General features: G+C 44.1%; 1 protein-coding gene across 2 annotated transcripts in view; it reads left to right on the top strand.

Annotated features, from left to right (window-relative positions):
- Positions 1 to 16,609, top strand: part of Slc44a5 (solute carrier family 44 member 5) — a 263,585-nt gene that overhangs the window by 197,084 nt on the left and 49,892 nt on the right. For both annotated transcript variants that reach the window (XM_075981038.1, XM_075981039.1), the window contains one exon: positions 8,680 to 8,764. In XM_075981038.1, the coding sequence (XP_075837153.1) occupies positions 8,680 to 8,764 (85 nt within the window). The remainder of the gene's footprint in view (positions 1 to 8,679; positions 8,765 to 16,609) is intronic.

Here is a 16,609-nt window from a genome sequence, read left to right as displayed (position 1 = left end):
CTGCTGTTTTGTCTTGTTGACCGTGTCCTTTGCTTTACAGAAGCTTTTCAGTTTCAGGAGGTCCCATTTATTAATTGTTTCTCTCAGTATTTGTGCTGCTGGGGTTATATTTAAGAAGTGGTCTCCTGTGCCAATGCGTTCAAGTGTACTTCCTACTTTCTCTTCTATGAGGTTCAGTGTGGCTGGCCTTATATTAAGGTCTTTGATCCATTTGGAATTGAGTTTTGTGCATGGTGATAGATATGGGTCTATTTTCATTTTTCTACATGTTGATATCCAGTTATGCCAGCACCATTTGCTAAATATGCTTTCTTTTTTCCATTTGATATTTTTGGCTTCTTTGTCAAAAACCATGTATTTGTAGTTGTGTGGATTGATATTTAGGTCTTTCATTTGGTTCCTTTGCCCTCCTTTCTGTTTTTTTGCCAATACCAGGCAGTTTTCAGTACTGTAGCTCTGTAGTAGAGTTTGAAGTCAGGGATCATGATGCCTCCAGAAGTTCTTTTATTGTACAGGATTGTTTGGCTATCCTGGGTTTTTTGGGAAGCAAGTTTTCTATTTACCTAAAATCAAACAGACAAAAGCCATGTCTCACATTTCCAGGAAACTTTTACCCCTTTCTCGAGATCCATTCGTTTCTTCTCTAATGGGTTTGGTGCTAGATCTTCTCACGCTTTGCCACCAGTTGAGTTTCTGTGGGTAATTATGGAGAAGCAAAAGGCCAGGTAACAACAGAGGCTCCACCAAGAAAAATACAGTCTCAGATATTTCTGCCATGGCTCTGTGGTGCCACCCAGAACTGAGAATGAATTATACTAAGAGATATGCAGATTTAAAGACAGGCCTTCGGTAAAGAGCAGAGGAATCCATGGGGTAGTATGACTCTAGACAGTGGGGGAAACGAAAGTTTGGAGGAGGGAGAGGGAACTTTTAATGATAGCAAGGCAGATTTGGAGAAAGTGTTGCCTACAGAAGGCCTCTATATAGCAGACACCTGGACTGAATTTTAATCTTAGAAACCTAAAAGAAAAATCTGAGACTTTTTACATTGTGGGGGGACAAAGAAAGAAGCAGGTGGTTAAAGAAGGAAGAAAGAAAGAAGGAAAGAAAGAAAGAAAGAATAGATGCTCTAAATCCTCAGTTCCTTTAAAACGGGCTGTTTTTAGAAGGATCTCTGTAAGGAGTTGTCCAGGCCTAAGCCCATGACCCACTTATGTCAGACAAAGAGGTGACACCCCAAATTGCAGTATATGAAGACTCTCCAGAGGTGACCCTTGCCTACCAGATTGGTCATTCAAATACAATGTCCAATAAAAATAGATTTGAAATGGAACATACCTCAACCACCTCAACAGCTCAGGTCTAACCTCTCTGCTCACCTGTGAGGCAGCTCAGGTCTAAGTGACCCATTGCAGGAAGCACTCAGGATGGAGCAGCCGCTCAGCCCACTTTCCCTTTCAGTTGCCTCTGTGTTACAGTCCCGAGATTCCCGTTTGCCTGTGCTCTATGGTGCTTGTCATAATTGCCTTTTATGTATTTAAATTTCCAAGCTGGTTGGGACTTAATTTTTGTATGAGTAGGATGAAACAGAAGCCAAACATTTTTTTCCAACTGCAAATTCAATTATTTAAAAAGATTTTGTTGGAAAACAGGATTTTTATGTTTCATTTTTTTACAAAAGTTATTATTCTATAAATAAACTTGCATACCCTTTTCTTTCTGAACCATAAGCCTATATCAATGCATTTAAGTCTTCCAGTAACTTTTAAAAGTGTAGTGTGTGTGTGTGTGTGTGTGTGTGTGTGTGTGAGAGAGAGAGAGAGAGAGAGAGAGAGAGAGAGAGAGAGAGAGAGAGAGAGAGAGAGAGAGCATGTATCTATGGATACCCGTGAGGTCAGAAGAGGGCATTTGATCCTGAAATAGCTAGTTTTATGCCAACTTGCACATGCTAAAGTCATCAGAGAAAAGAGAGCCTCTGTTAAGAAAATCCCTCCGATACGGCCCAGCTGTAGACAAGCCTGTATGGCATTTTCTTACTGATTGACTGGGAGAGCCCAGCCCATTATGGTCCCATCCCTGGGCTGGTGGTCCTGGGGTCTATAAGAAAGCAGGTTGAGCAAGCCATGGGGAGCAGTCCAGTAAGCAGCACCCTCCATGGCCTCTGTAGCAGCTCCTGACTCCAGGTTCCTGTCCTGCTTAGTTTCTGTCCTGACCTCCTTTTATGATGAACAGTGCTGGGGAAACAAAAGCTAAATAAACCCTTAAACCCTTTCCTCCTCCAATTGCTTTAATCATAGTGTTTTATCACAGCAATAGTAACCCTGACTCTAAGACAGAGCCCCTGGAATTGATGTTTCAATTATTATAATAAATGTATACCAATTAAAAAACAAAAAGTTATTTTAAATTATGCTTATAGATTTAATGGTAAGTGGAAATACTAATAGAAAATCAAACTTTACTCAATATGAAATTTGTAGGTAAGAGGCTGGAGAGGTGGCACAGGGGTTAAGAACACGGGCTGCTCTTCCAGAGGATTCAGGTTCAATTCCTAGCACCCTTAAGGAGGAACACAATCATCTTTAACTCCAACCCCTAGGGATCTGATGCCCTCTTCTGGCTTTTATGGGTACTGCATGCTCATGATGCCCAGCTCTACATGCAGGCAAAACACCCACACACATGAAATAGAAATAAAGGTTATTCTGTTTTTAACTTAAGGGGCTAGAAAGACATTCAGAAGTTAAGAGTAGTTACTTGTCTTACAGAGAGATCTCAGGAATGGTCTCCAGTCCCAGGGAATTAGATGCCCTCTTCTGGCCTCCATGGGCACTAGGCAGTACACGTAGTGCATATACACACATGCAAGCAAAACATAAGATAAAATAAACAAATCTTTAAAATCAAATATGTATAAGTGTAATTGAATAAAATATATCTCAGAAAAAGGTTAGAGTAAATTCATTAGAGTAATCACATTATTCTAAAGTATAGACTGGTAATAAACTAGGTACAAATAAATCAATTGTAAATACATTTTTCTCAGGATTGGTGATAGAATCTAGGGCTGTACACATGGAGACAAGTGTTCTGCCTGAGTCATATGTCTGGCCCCTACTTAATCATTTATCTGTTTTGGGACTGAGTCTCACTAAGTTACCTTGAGCTCTCTCTGAAACCAAGGCAATAAACTTGCAGTCTTCCCTCCTCTGCCTCTGGGGTAGCTGGGGTCACAGGCCTGGGCTGCTAGATTTGGAACAAAACCAGGTTTTTAATGTGACAGAGATAGAATTTCAAGTCAGTACCTGGAAAATTCAGTATTCAGTGAGTGGCACTGAATTGAATGAAGCTCTATTCATGGAAGTAAAACTAAACGTGTATAATAATTCATACCTAAAAGAATACAGAATCAGGGAAGTAAAACTAAACGTGTATAATAATTCATACCTAAAAGAATACAGAATCAGGGAAGGTTTTATATACAGGTGAGATAAAAATCAGAAAGCAACCCTGGCCAGGGACGTACTTATAAAACCGTGGGCCCGGAGCTCAGACCGGGATTCAAAGAGAAGGGAGGAGCCGTGTGGCTCTCTGATGGGCTCTCCTTGGAATTTTATTTGCTTTCTCTGGGTATTCTTCAGTAAGACGTCATCCAAACAAAAAATAATGAATGCTTGCAGTTCAGGCGGGCTTCAGAGGACCCAGGGAAATACAGAACAGGATGGAAAAGTCAAAACTGACAAGAAGTTTGAGCCAGCTCCACGTCAAAAAGTTTAAGCTGCACTGTGCTGTTGGCACCCGAGGGCGCCCTGCCCACCACGGCAGCATGGGAGACTCTGATCTGGGCTGTCTGGTGAAGAAAGCAGAGAGGTGAACCAAAACAAAGTAAAGCAGATAAAAAGGAGGGGAAAGACCCAAAAAAGAAGTCAAGTCAAAAATGCTAAGTGGGGAGAAAAAGAAGAAAGAAATGAAGAAAATTGATCAAAAGGATCCTATGAATAAAAATGACTTAGATAATTCTGAAAGAATTTGGGAAGTGAAAAGCTTGTGTAAATCCCAGAAGATAGATTCGGAACTAAGTCTCAAGTAGGATGGTGAAGAATTTCTGAAAACATTGAAAGGAAAAGGAACATCACTCTGCCCAATGGGAAATTAAGGACCAAAGATTCTGAAATCTCCAACCATCACTTGTAAGGCAGAAAGGGCTTGGTTGGGAATGCTGAGTCTTCTGTTTTATGCTATTTTACTGTGATCTCTTTAAGAAGTAAACACTGATTGTTTTGTAACATTAGGAGAGCAGTCAAGTGTTTAAAATATAAAGCTATGAGAGAAACAATAAAAAGTAAATAAAACTATGGGCTAAACAACATCTTCTAAACAGAACAGTAAAACTGAAAACATATCAGAAACTTTGAAGAATTCTGTCATTGAAAGTAAACCACCAAAAGGGCCAGACTCTGTGGCTCATCCCTGTCATCCCAGCACTAGGGAGGCAGAGACAGGCGGGTCTCTGTGAGTTCGAGGCCAGACTGATCTACATAGTGAGTTCCAGGACAGCCAGGACTACATGGAGAGACCCTGTATCAAATTTAAAAAACGACGACAACAACAACAACAAAAAAGGAAACCACCAAAATCATCGTAAACAAAATTAAAGCTAAGTGGCCATCCAGGGACAGCAAACACTTCCCCTTTCAACAAATGGAATGCTGGCTTTACGATCTGAACACAGAAACCACGAGGGAAAGGATGTTCAGCCAAGTACGTGCAAGGTGCTCAGCGCTGAGGGAGCTAATGTGCAACCTGATGACCTGGGTCTGACCAGAAACCCATGTAAAGGTGGAAGGAGAACCCAACTTCACAAAGGTGTTCTCTGGCTCCCATGAGTATGAGTGCACACACGTGTGCACAGTCTATCAGAGTCGGAACACAAATGCTAATATCCACTAAAAACAAGACAAAGGTCACAAGCAGGAGATAAAATCCTATGATGCCCGAGGGCAACAGGAAACTTGTTGTCAGAGTTGAAAAGGAAAATGCAAATTTAAAAATTATTTTTGCCTGTGAGATTGTCAAATAACCAAAAAGGTTAAAATGTCCGGTATTTGGTGTAGTGATAGATTAGCACCCCATTGTCAGCTGCTGGTGTTTGGTGGGGTGAGAGGTTAGCACCCCATTGTCCTCTGCTGGCAGGGTGCTAGGTGGTGGTATTTGCAAGGTTTTGTCAAATACTTACCAACACTTACTCTCTTGTGACTCAGCAGTTTTCTGCCTAGAAACTGACTGAATGAAATTTGAATCTTTTGAAACTTTGTGAGCCCTGTTAGCTTTCCATCGCTCTGAGAAAACACATAAACGAGTTAAAAGAAGAAAACTTCGCTCTGGTTCATGGTTCATGCTCTTGTGGTCCTGGACCTTTGCATCGCTTGGTGGCTTTATGGTACACTAAGGTGGAAGCCTATGGCAGATGAGGTATGATCATCTCATAAGAAATGAAAAACAGGCAGAGACCCCATCTATCTCCCCACAAGAGGCTCACCCTCAAGGATCTAACTTCCTCCCAATAGGACACACCTCTGAAAGGGTCACCGGCTGGGACAGAGCCTATGAAGCATGGCCTGTGAAAGAATTTCAGAGAGAGTCACAATCTGCCGTCACAGCCGAAACAGTCACAATGAAACTAAAGGAGCAACGGTAGGCAGGGCGGTCGTCAGAACAGAATGCAAACGTCTCCTTGTCTTCCCAGAGACTGATGACGTGGGCTCTAGGATAACATAGTGAGATACCATCCATCTGTGACACTACTGTGCATAGGGAAATGCGCCTGATGTGGCGTCAACTCAAGAAGGCAAGGTGGACCAGAGAGATGGCTTTAGTGGGTAAAGGCGCACACTTGCTGCCACACCTGGCCTCCAGAGTTCAATCCCTGGAACCCACGTGGAGGGAGGAGAAAACTCACGCCTGCGTGTTGTCCTCAGCCTTCCACAGAAGGAATTGGGGGGCTGCCTTAGAGAAGGGTCTGCTGCCCAAGCGTGTGGACCTGAGCTCAGTCCCTTCAACTCACATTTAAAAAGCTGGGTGTGGTGGCCCCAGCCTGTGACCCCAGCACTAGGCCACTAGGGGCAGGCAGATCGCTGGGGTCACCTGCTAGCCAGGCGAGCCTACTTGGTGAGCTCCAGGCCAGTTAGGAACTCTGTCTTTCAATAAAAATGTGGGTAATGCCTGAGGAATGACATCTGTGGTTGACCTCTGGCCTCTGTGTGTGTGTGTGTGTGTGTGTGTGTGCGCGCGCGCGCGTGCGTGTATGTGCGCACGTGTGTGCAAAACGTATTACATAAAGTCAGGCACTAGATAAACGTGCACACTTCTGTGCCAGGATGCAGTGGACACATCTCTGGCGAGGAAAGCCAAGCCAGGGCCACGCTCAGGTCAGTGTGAGCACTGAGTGGTTGTATTTGGGTCACGATGGCCTTGCAGCTATCCTTGAGTTATCATATGGAGCAGAGATTCCTCATAACTGGATGCAGAGCCTATGTTTGGAGTGGGCATCGTTGTACCTGGGATGGAGAAGAATCAGGCCTTTTGGGTTTTGTCTATGCCCAGCCAGATGAAACCCTGGCTCCAGAGGACACATGTGCTTTGCCTCCCTGTGTGACTTCCATTGCCTCTCGGCACAAAATTTGCTCCTGAGCTACGGTTTGAAGGCCTGGTCTTCAGTATTTTCCACCGAAAGGTGTGAATTTGGTTGATTACACCGCCACCTTCTGGCTGTTACAGGAACTTCGGCTCATGATGATTGCTGGGCTTTCAACACATGCTACAGGAGACTGAGTCAGAGACTGAGCCCAGATATCCACCACCCTTGAGACCAGGAATGAAAACAGCCACAGGATCGTTCACTAAATGACAAGTCCCACAGATCTGTTTGAATATATGACCAACCCCAAATTCCTATTGGTTTAATTTTTAAAATTTGAGTTAAAGTACTATATGCATATGGAAGGAAATTAAATGGTAAGGAAGAACCTATAACCAAAGGAAAGGCTCTTGGCCCTCCTTGCCCAGAGTCGTATTCTGTGGAGACCCTCCTTCGGGTCTCGGGCTCAGTTCTAGCAGGTTTTAAAAAGTACCTTTTAATGTGGTTCTGTTAGTTCACGTGATTTCCACTGGTAACCCGCTGTGGAAAACCGATTTCGTTCCTCTTTTTAGCCACACCCCATGTCTGAGCTTCCGTCTCCTTCTAGCCCCTTGGAGCAGCACAGTGATAGCTCCCTCTGCTTCTCGTCCTGACTGGACAGTGTCTGCGATCCCCTGTGCAAGAGGATCCCATCCCCACACACCGTCTCTGTCTTCCTTTCTCTCCCACTTTGCAGTTGCTGTATCTTTTCCTTACGTGGTCTAGTCACCTTTTACACTCGGCTCTGTAACTTCAGCAGAACCCAGCATGTCCTGTTGTATCTGATACCAGAATCTGGAGGCAATGAATGACTTTGATTTTGTTGTGACTGCACAGTCTTTCTTCACTGCCAGCCTGTTGTCCTTTCGATTCTTCCTTATATAAGATCAAATTTTGTATTTTAATAATAGTCTATGATCACACCACATTTTAATTTGTGTCTACATAGAGCGAGAGCGAGAGCGAGAGAGAGAGAGAGAGAGAGAGAGAGAGAGAGAGAGAGAGAGACTCCACCCACAGGATTCCAAGAAAATGTTTATTTGGCCATGAATTTTGTCTTGAGTATTACAATGGTCAATCTTGATCATCAGCTTGCAGCTCCCTGTTTCCTGACCATGGATGTGGTGTGAACAGTTGTCTCACGATCTTGCCATGACTCTTCACTCTAATGAGACGTGTGCCTGAATCAGACAAACTGCCTTCCTACATTGCTTTTGTATTTGTCAGAGCCACAGGCGAGAGCTGCTAATATAGGTAACCACCATCAGGACCCCCACACCTGTCCAGAGTCCCCTCCCGCTGATGACCACCATCAGGACCCCCAAATATGCCAGAGTTGAACAACTGCTTGAGTCCAGCAACATCTTAGGTCCTTCTATGCCACCATGAAGTGGACAGAACTGGTATTGTCTTCATCTCCCTAATAGGATCATTGAAATTCAAAGAGAATCTCAAATGACAGGATATATTCCATTGAATGTGTATGACTGCCACTTAGTACAGTTTGTAATAGAAAATGCAATTATTGCTTTTGTACATCACCAATGTAATACATTCTTATGTTAAAGAAATCTATAAATACAAAAATTGGATGAAGGAATATATTCCCAAATTTTAGATGTTATCATTTCCTTTTGCATATAATTTAATTCTTATTCCCACATAGTCAAATCATACTTTAATGGTCTTTAAAGTAAGTTTTTTTCTAAAATAGACATATTAATTTCTCCTTCCATTAAATATGTGTGTCAACATCATTCCCAATGACGTGATCTTCTGCCTCGTGATAAATGCTTTCTTGCTGGTGGACAATGTATTTCAACTTTTAATAATTACAAAACAGTGCATTGATTGTCAGGCAATGTGAAGGTGGTTTGAGAAGATGCTGCACCCACGTGAAGATGAAGTCAATTTTTAAAGACGATGCATTCAAACCTCCTGTGGTTTGATTCCTATAGAGCGTTCCCACCGATAAACACTATTTGTGTTTTCTTTTTTGACAGGAACAAGACCGTTTTGTTTTACTTTAACCTGTTCAGGTGTACCAGCTCCTCCGTGATGTTCAGGCTTCAGTGCCCTACTACACAGGTAAGGCAAAGGCTGCCTTCATGGAGGTGTTAACGTCTCTAACACTCAGGTGACTTGAGGATTTCCACGCTGAGTCTGTCTGTGAGGTAGGAAAAGGTAAGCCTGATGTCATGCTCATGCACATCCAGTCGAAGCAAAGGCAGAGAAGAATCCTTTCAGGGTTGCTGGGGAACCTCAGCGATGGAAACCATTCGCTCTTATAAGTGACCAGAGCAGAAGCTTGTCTGCTGGTCCAGTCATTTCTGCATCTTTGAATTCATTTATGGAGGAGTTGTAAATGTTTGGAAAAAGCCATGTTGCCTTGCTTTTTCATGATTCTTGTGTTTTTACGCTTTGATCTGTGCATCTGTTGGGATGTGCATCTCACCGTTGGGGCCGTCTAAGTAAGCTGCCTTCCCTGGAAGGCTGGATCTGCCATCATATTCAGAGAGGAGGAAATAAGCCAAACAAGATACAGAGCTCTAATTAAACCAAGTGATGCCTACTACTACACCACCAGTGTGCATAGAGAGGAAAACTGCTTAAAAAAATAATGGAGAAAAGACATAATGTTAAAATCAACTAAGATAATAACAAATGAATGAAAAAGAGGAAGGTGATGAGGAAGGAGAGAAGGGGAAACCAAAGTTAAATATAATATAATAAGAAGAGGAAAGTCATGTGATAGAGAATGGCGAGAGATAAATGCACGATTATGAATTAGAGAAAATGTGTAAATAAAATCACATAAATGTAAGAAGAGGAATAAACACAAACACTTTAATGACATAAAAACAATACTAAGAATATAATAGAAGCAAGTATAGAAATAAAAAGTCTTGAGATTGGAGGCTCCTCTCCCAGGTCGTCTGATGATGGGATCTGTGGATGGAGGGTGGATGTAGCTGGAGTTTCTGGCCATTCCTGTCATATAGGCTGGAACTGTCGCTGGCTGAGCTCCTGGGCAGTTACCTGCTTCCCTGGTTTTAGACGCTTCCTTTCTCTGCATATCAAGAGGCACGGCTAGCTTCCCTGAGCTTTGTAGCCTGTGCCACCCCAGAAGATGTTCCCATATCCCCTTCTAAGCAGAAAGATCTGTAAGGTTAAATAAATAAGTAAGCCCACTAGATAAAGCTCACCTAAGCACCGCTCTTGGCGGGCTGCTTTCTTTGAAGGATGCAGGCAGGCTCCTGCTCCTGCCGTCTTCACTTTCTTCTCCGAGTTGAAGTACTTCTCTGAGTACTCTTCTTCCAGATGGCTTCATGGATCAACCACCAAGATGCAAATCTTTCTATAATTGTTATGTTTTTGGTGAGGTCATGTGTGCACACATGTGCGTGTGTGTTAGCACGAGACCAGAGGCTGACCCCAAGAGTCCTCTATTTCTCTCAACCTTAGTTTTTGAGACAGGATTTCTCAACGAACCACTGATTCAGCTAGGCTGGCTAGCCAAAGGCTACCAGCGACCTTCTAGCGTCTGTCCTCAAGCTCTGGGACCACAGGCCTGATGCTGCTCCCGGCTTTCCACATGGTGCTAGGGGTCATAACTCAAGCCCTCATGCTTGTGCGACAGGGCTTACTGACTGAAAAGCCCAAGACCTCCATCCACCCCTCACTCTCTAGTCTCTTCTAGCCCTCAGTCACAACCATTCCTGTCTGTAACAAGTGTTTGATTGTACTTCTCCCTGTATCCAAAGGCAAACACCTTGAGGGTAAGGATTGTCATCTGTTTTACTTCCTGCTGTGTTCACATTACCTTCAAACCCCCAGAGTAATGATCAATAAATATCTATTGAATGGAGAAATTAATAATGAATGCTTTCCTATTCTTTCCACTGTGCCATACAAACCAAAGTTCCTATGATAAGGCAAAAATGCCGTTTATTATTCTCACAAATGGAGCATCCGATTCTTGTTTATAATAACAGTGTTAAGCCCGCCTGAGCTGATGATGTAGCAGCGGTGATAGAGAATCATGCTGCATGTGCCCTGTGAAGTCCGTAGGAATCACAGCTCCATGGATATATTGCAACTGCAATTTTTGCACCCTGCATCAATTGGCTCTGCAATGGTGTATTTATAGATCAGAGCTCTATTCAATGTGCTCTGTTTCTGTCAGCTGGCAGCATGGTCCAGACGTGTGTCACAAGCACTTGAAGAACAGACCGGGATCAATTAGGATACCCAGCCTCAGTGCGACCTTCTTTAGCTAATTATATGATGATTGCTTCTAATCAGCATCCCATTTGAAGTGAAAAGGTGGTCTGATGGAGGGAGAGAAGAAAGGGCAGTTACTGTTTTTTTTTTAACAGCTGATTTGTGTTTGGAATGAAGTTTGACATGATTCTCTTTGACAAACTACTTTTTTCCATTTTAATTACTTTCTTTTATGGGTTGTGTGTGCACCAGTTTGTGCGCGTAGTAGACATTGTGCATGCATTTGGAAGTGTAGGATTGCGGGGTCCCAGAAGCAGTCTCTCACATTATGTGCATGCGTTTGGAAGTGTAGGATTGCAGGGTCCCAGAAGCAGTCTCTCACATTATGTGCATGCATTTGGAAGTGTAGGGTTGCGGGGTCCCAGAAGCAGTCTCTCACATTATGTCTCTGAGGTTTCTCCTAGTACGTGCATGATCTAGTCAGCGTGGCTCCCATCGGAACGAACTTGTAGATAGTGATAAACATGGCAAAAGTCGGGAAAGCTGCCTACTTAGCAACTGTGGCTTCACCTGTCTATAGGGTCAGTCAGTAAGAAGTCTCTGCATGATCTATAATCTGCTGTAAACAGAAACTTCTCTAAACGATGCTGAGACCATTACTATCTATGGATATAAAAATATAAATATAAATATTTAGAAAGCAGTTTTACAACAGTAGCAGCTTCCCCCTAGGGTCTGTGTAGTCCCTGTTCATGCATTTTTGACCAGGTTTATAGTACCAGGTATAAATTCCTTCCTATAGAGCAGGCATCAAATCCATCAGAAAACAGCTGGTTACCCACATAATAGCCATGGTACTAATGCACCAGTAGGCATATCTTTCCGGCAAGTTAGCGTTGTGCTCACAGGGTTCACAGATGAGCAAGGCCGTTCAAACAGAACGAAAGCTATAACCGTGCTGTGAATAAGTTATTGTTGACCGCTCACCCTAAGCACAACATCTACATCACTACTGCAAGAGCCAAGGAATGTGGCAGAAGAATGCCCAGAAAGAATTTAAGAGCCAGAGGATGGAGAGGATTGCTGTGAAATACAGTCTTCTGAGCACAACGTGGCTATGGCACCCATGAGTTCATAGCAGCCATGTGCAAGATGTCACCCGTGAATGTCCCATCACAATGGGGGAGAGGATTCATGAAGCCTCAGTCCTCCCTGAACCACTGTTAGCAGCTGATGGCTGGGTGCATTGTGGGAGTCGTCGTCATCAGGAGTGTAGTCACTGGTAAGTTGCTGGTAGTCCAAACAAATAAAAAATGAAATAACCCCATATCAATAGTCATGCAAGCAAACCTAATTAAACTTAGTCTGTCCTAAAAATGCAAAAACATAGGTATAAGAAGAGAAGCTTCAGCAGGGATGGGAAGAAAGTGACAGAGAGAGTTAACAGGGCATGAAAATTCTTGCTAAACATGTATGAAATTGTCAAGGAATTAAAGTGAAAAATAGTTATTAAAGGATTGATGGGAGATGATGGAACAGGCTAGGTCTGGGGGATTTCCACACAGAGGAGTCAAGCTGATGTAGACGTGCACAGAAGTTGATGCATCTCTTGCATAGAAGTTGATGCATCTCTTGCATAGAAGTTGATGCATCTCTTGCACAGAAGTTGATGCATCTCTTGCATAGAAGTTGATGCATCTCTTGAACAGAAGCTGATGCAGCTCTTGCACAGAAGTTGATGCAGCTCTTGCAGTTAGATGTGGCTTTTGTTTCTTTTGGAAACCATAAGCAGGGAGAGATGACTTAGCTGCAGAGTGGCTAAGAGCACCCACTCCTGCTCTTCCAGAAAACCTGGGTTCAATTCCCAGCACCCATACGGCAGCTCACATCTGTCTGTTCCAGGGGATCCAACACCCTTGTGCAGACATATATGCAGTCAAAACACCAAGGCACATAAAATAAAAACAAATAAATTTAAATAAATAAAAAATCATAAGCAAAAGCAAGTTCAGCAGGCTACACCCCCTGGTTCTGCCTTCTCCTTATGGAATTGCAGTTGTATTGCCGTCACTTGGCTGTGGCTCCATGGATGACCACAGTAACTTGGTTTGTCACTGATATGCTTGCTCCAAGTCTGTTACTGTGAAACAGTTGCACAGGTGATCTCTCTTGCCCATGTCTAGAGAGTGTTGATAGAAGACCTCCCTGGTGATTAATTGTGGCAAATATCTGCATTCTGCTTTTTGTCTTATGGTGACAAAGTCTAACTACGTTTTCACAATTATGGGGAACTCATGAGCACATCCATGAATATTTCCCATGCACGTTAACAAATATCAGAAAACTTCAGTCATTTTATTCGTGTGGAAAACAAAGCAGGACTCTGACCTAGAACATATACAGACTACAGAATAATTAATCTTGAATTATGCTCCTACTAATTCAGATACTCATAAGAAAGTGTCCTATTAAAGAATCATGGCAGAGGTGGGAAAATAACACTTGCTGCTCTTGCAAGTGTTCAGCAAGTGTTGGGTCAGTTGTTCAGCTTCCCTGTCGGGTGATGCACAGCCTCCCACAACTCCAGCCCCTGAGAATCCCCTGTGCTCTTCTGGCCTCTCTGGGCACCTGCACGCACACTGCAGTACTGACATGCACCCACGTGAGTACACTCTGCAATACTGATGTGCACACACCTGCATGCACACTGCACATACTGACATGCACACACGTGAGTACACACTGCAATGCTGACATGCACCCACGTGAGTACACACTGCAATGCTGACATGCACCCACGTGAGTACACACTGCAATGCTGACATGCACCCACGTGAGTACACACTGCACATGCTGATGTGCACACACATGAGTACACACTGCACATGCTGACGTGCACACACGTGAGTACACACTGCACATGCTGACGTGTACACACTTGAGTCCACACTGCACATGCTGATGTGCACACACATGAGTACACACTGCACATGCTGATGTGCACACACATGAGTACACACTGCACACACTGATGTGCACACACGTGAGTACACACTGCACATGCTGACATGCACACACGTGAGTACACACTGCACACACTGATGTGCACACACGTGAGTACACACTGCACATGCTGATGTGCACACACGTGAGTACACACTGCACGTGCTGACATGCACACACGTGAGTACACACTGCACACGCTGATGTGCACACACATGAGTACACACTGCACATGCTGATGTGCACACACATGAGTACACACTGCACATGCTGATGTGCACACACGTGAGTACACACTGCACATGCTGATGTGCACACACGTGAGTACACACTGCACATGCTGACGTGCACACACGTGAGTACACACTGCACATGCTGATGTGCACACACATGAGTACACACTGCACATGCTGATGTGCACACACGTGAGTACACACTGCACATGCTGATGTGCACACACATGAGTACACACTGCACATGCTGATGTGCACACACGTGAGTACACACTGCACATGCTGATGTGCACACACGTGAGTACACACTGCACATGCTGATGTGCACACACATGAGTACACACTGCACACACTGATGTGTACACACTTGAGTACACACTGCACATGCTGATGTGCACACACGTGAGTACACACTGCACATGCTGATGTGCACACACATGAATACACACTGCACATGGTGATGTGCACACACGTGAGTACACACTGCACATGCTGATGTGCACACACGTGAGTACACACTGCACATGCTGATGTGCACACACATGAGTACACACTGCACATGCTGATGTGCACACACGTGAGTACACACTGCACATGCTGATGTGCACACATGTGAGTACACACTGCACATGCTGATGTGCACACACATGAGTACACACTGCACATGCTGACATACACACACGTGAGTACACACTGCACATGCTGACATGCATACACGTGAGTACACACTGCACACACTGATGTGTACACACTTGAGTACACACTGCACACACTGATGTGCACACACGTGAGTACACACTGCAAATGCTGATGTGCACACACATGAGTACACACTGCACATGCTGATGTGCACACACGTGAGTACACACTGCACATGCTGATGTGCACACACGTGAGTACACACTGCAATACCGATGTGCACACATGTGAGTACACACTGCACACGCTGATGTGTACACACTTGAGTACACACTGCACATGCTGATGTGCACACACGTGAGTACACACTGCACATGGTGATGTGCACACACGTGAGTACACACTGCACACACTGATGTGCACACACGTGAGTACACACTGCACATGCTGACATACACACAAGTGAGTACACACTGCACACACTGATGTGCACACACGTGAGTACACACTGCACATGCTGACGTGCACACACTTGAGTACACACTGCACACGCTGATGTGCACACACGTGAGTACACACTGAACACGCTGATGTGCACACACGTGAGTACACACTGCACATGCTGACATACACACACGTGAGTACACACTGCACATGCTGATGTGCACACACGTGAGTACACACTGCACATGCTGATGTGCACACACGTGAGTACACACTGCACATGCTGATGTGCACACACGTGAGTACACACTGCACATGCTGATGTGCACACACGTGAGTACACACTGCACACACTGATGTGCACCCACGTGAATGCACAGTGCACACAAATAATAAAAAACAAACCTTTAAAAGGGGCTTTAAGGGGCTGGAGAGATGGCTCAGAGGTTAAGAGCACTGCCTGTTCTTCCAAAGGTCCTGAGTTCAATTCCCAGCAACTATATGGTGGCTCACAACCATCTGTAATGAGGTCTGGTGCCGTCTTCTGGCCTGTAGGCATACAGGCAAAACAGAATATTGTATACAAAATAAATAAATAAACATTTAAAAAAGGGGGGGGCTTTAAAATTGTCATTGTTCTATGACCAAAGCCCCCAAGTGTGCACACAGAACTCTCCATCATGGGCACACACCAAAAGGATATAGAATTAGTAAAATCTAAATGAACTGAGTGGCTGTCATGTTACCTTACAGTTGTGTAGTCTTACTGACTGGAGAGCCTGAGTGACGAGCGTGTACCTTACAGTTGTGTAGTCTTACTGACTGGAGAGCCTGAGTGATGAGCGTGTACCTTACAGTGTGTGAAGTCTTACTCTCTGGGGAGCCTGAGTGACGAGCGTGGACCTTACAGTGTGTGAAGTCTTACTCTCTGGGGAGCCTGAGGGACAAGTGTGTGGACACTTCTATTTCTCACAAGTACTTGTGCATTTATATCAAAAATCAAGTTAAAATAAATTCATCTAGAGTTTTTAAACTTTATGTCTCACAGGCTAGAATCTACATATGACAGAACATGCTGGTTTTGTCTCATGAGTTTGGGTCTCCTCACAGTTATACTTCCCTAGAGAGGCTGGTACTAGGTGATGAGGAGGATGGGAGGTGGGGAAAGGACACATGGGATGTAAAATGGGAAAATAATCGGGGAAGGCAAGGGGGGGGGCAGGAGCAGGGAGGTGGGAAACCAGAATGCTTGGTTTAAAATGTTACAGTGGTCTCCAGCACACTGTGTGCTGATTTAAAGATCAAAGCATAAGCTATCATTACTGTTCAATTTCTTGTCTTAACACAAGACCAAGAAAGCAGGAAGCACAGGTTGGTAACTGTCTATACT

This window comes from Microtus pennsylvanicus, chromosome 7, assembly GCF_037038515.1.
Source record: "Microtus pennsylvanicus isolate mMicPen1 chromosome 7, mMicPen1.hap1, whole genome shotgun sequence".
Taxonomy (NCBI): domain Eukaryota; kingdom Metazoa; phylum Chordata; class Mammalia; order Rodentia; family Cricetidae; genus Microtus; species Microtus pennsylvanicus.
Note: the sequence above shows the minus strand (reverse complement) of the source record. Positions and strands in the feature narration are given on the sequence as shown.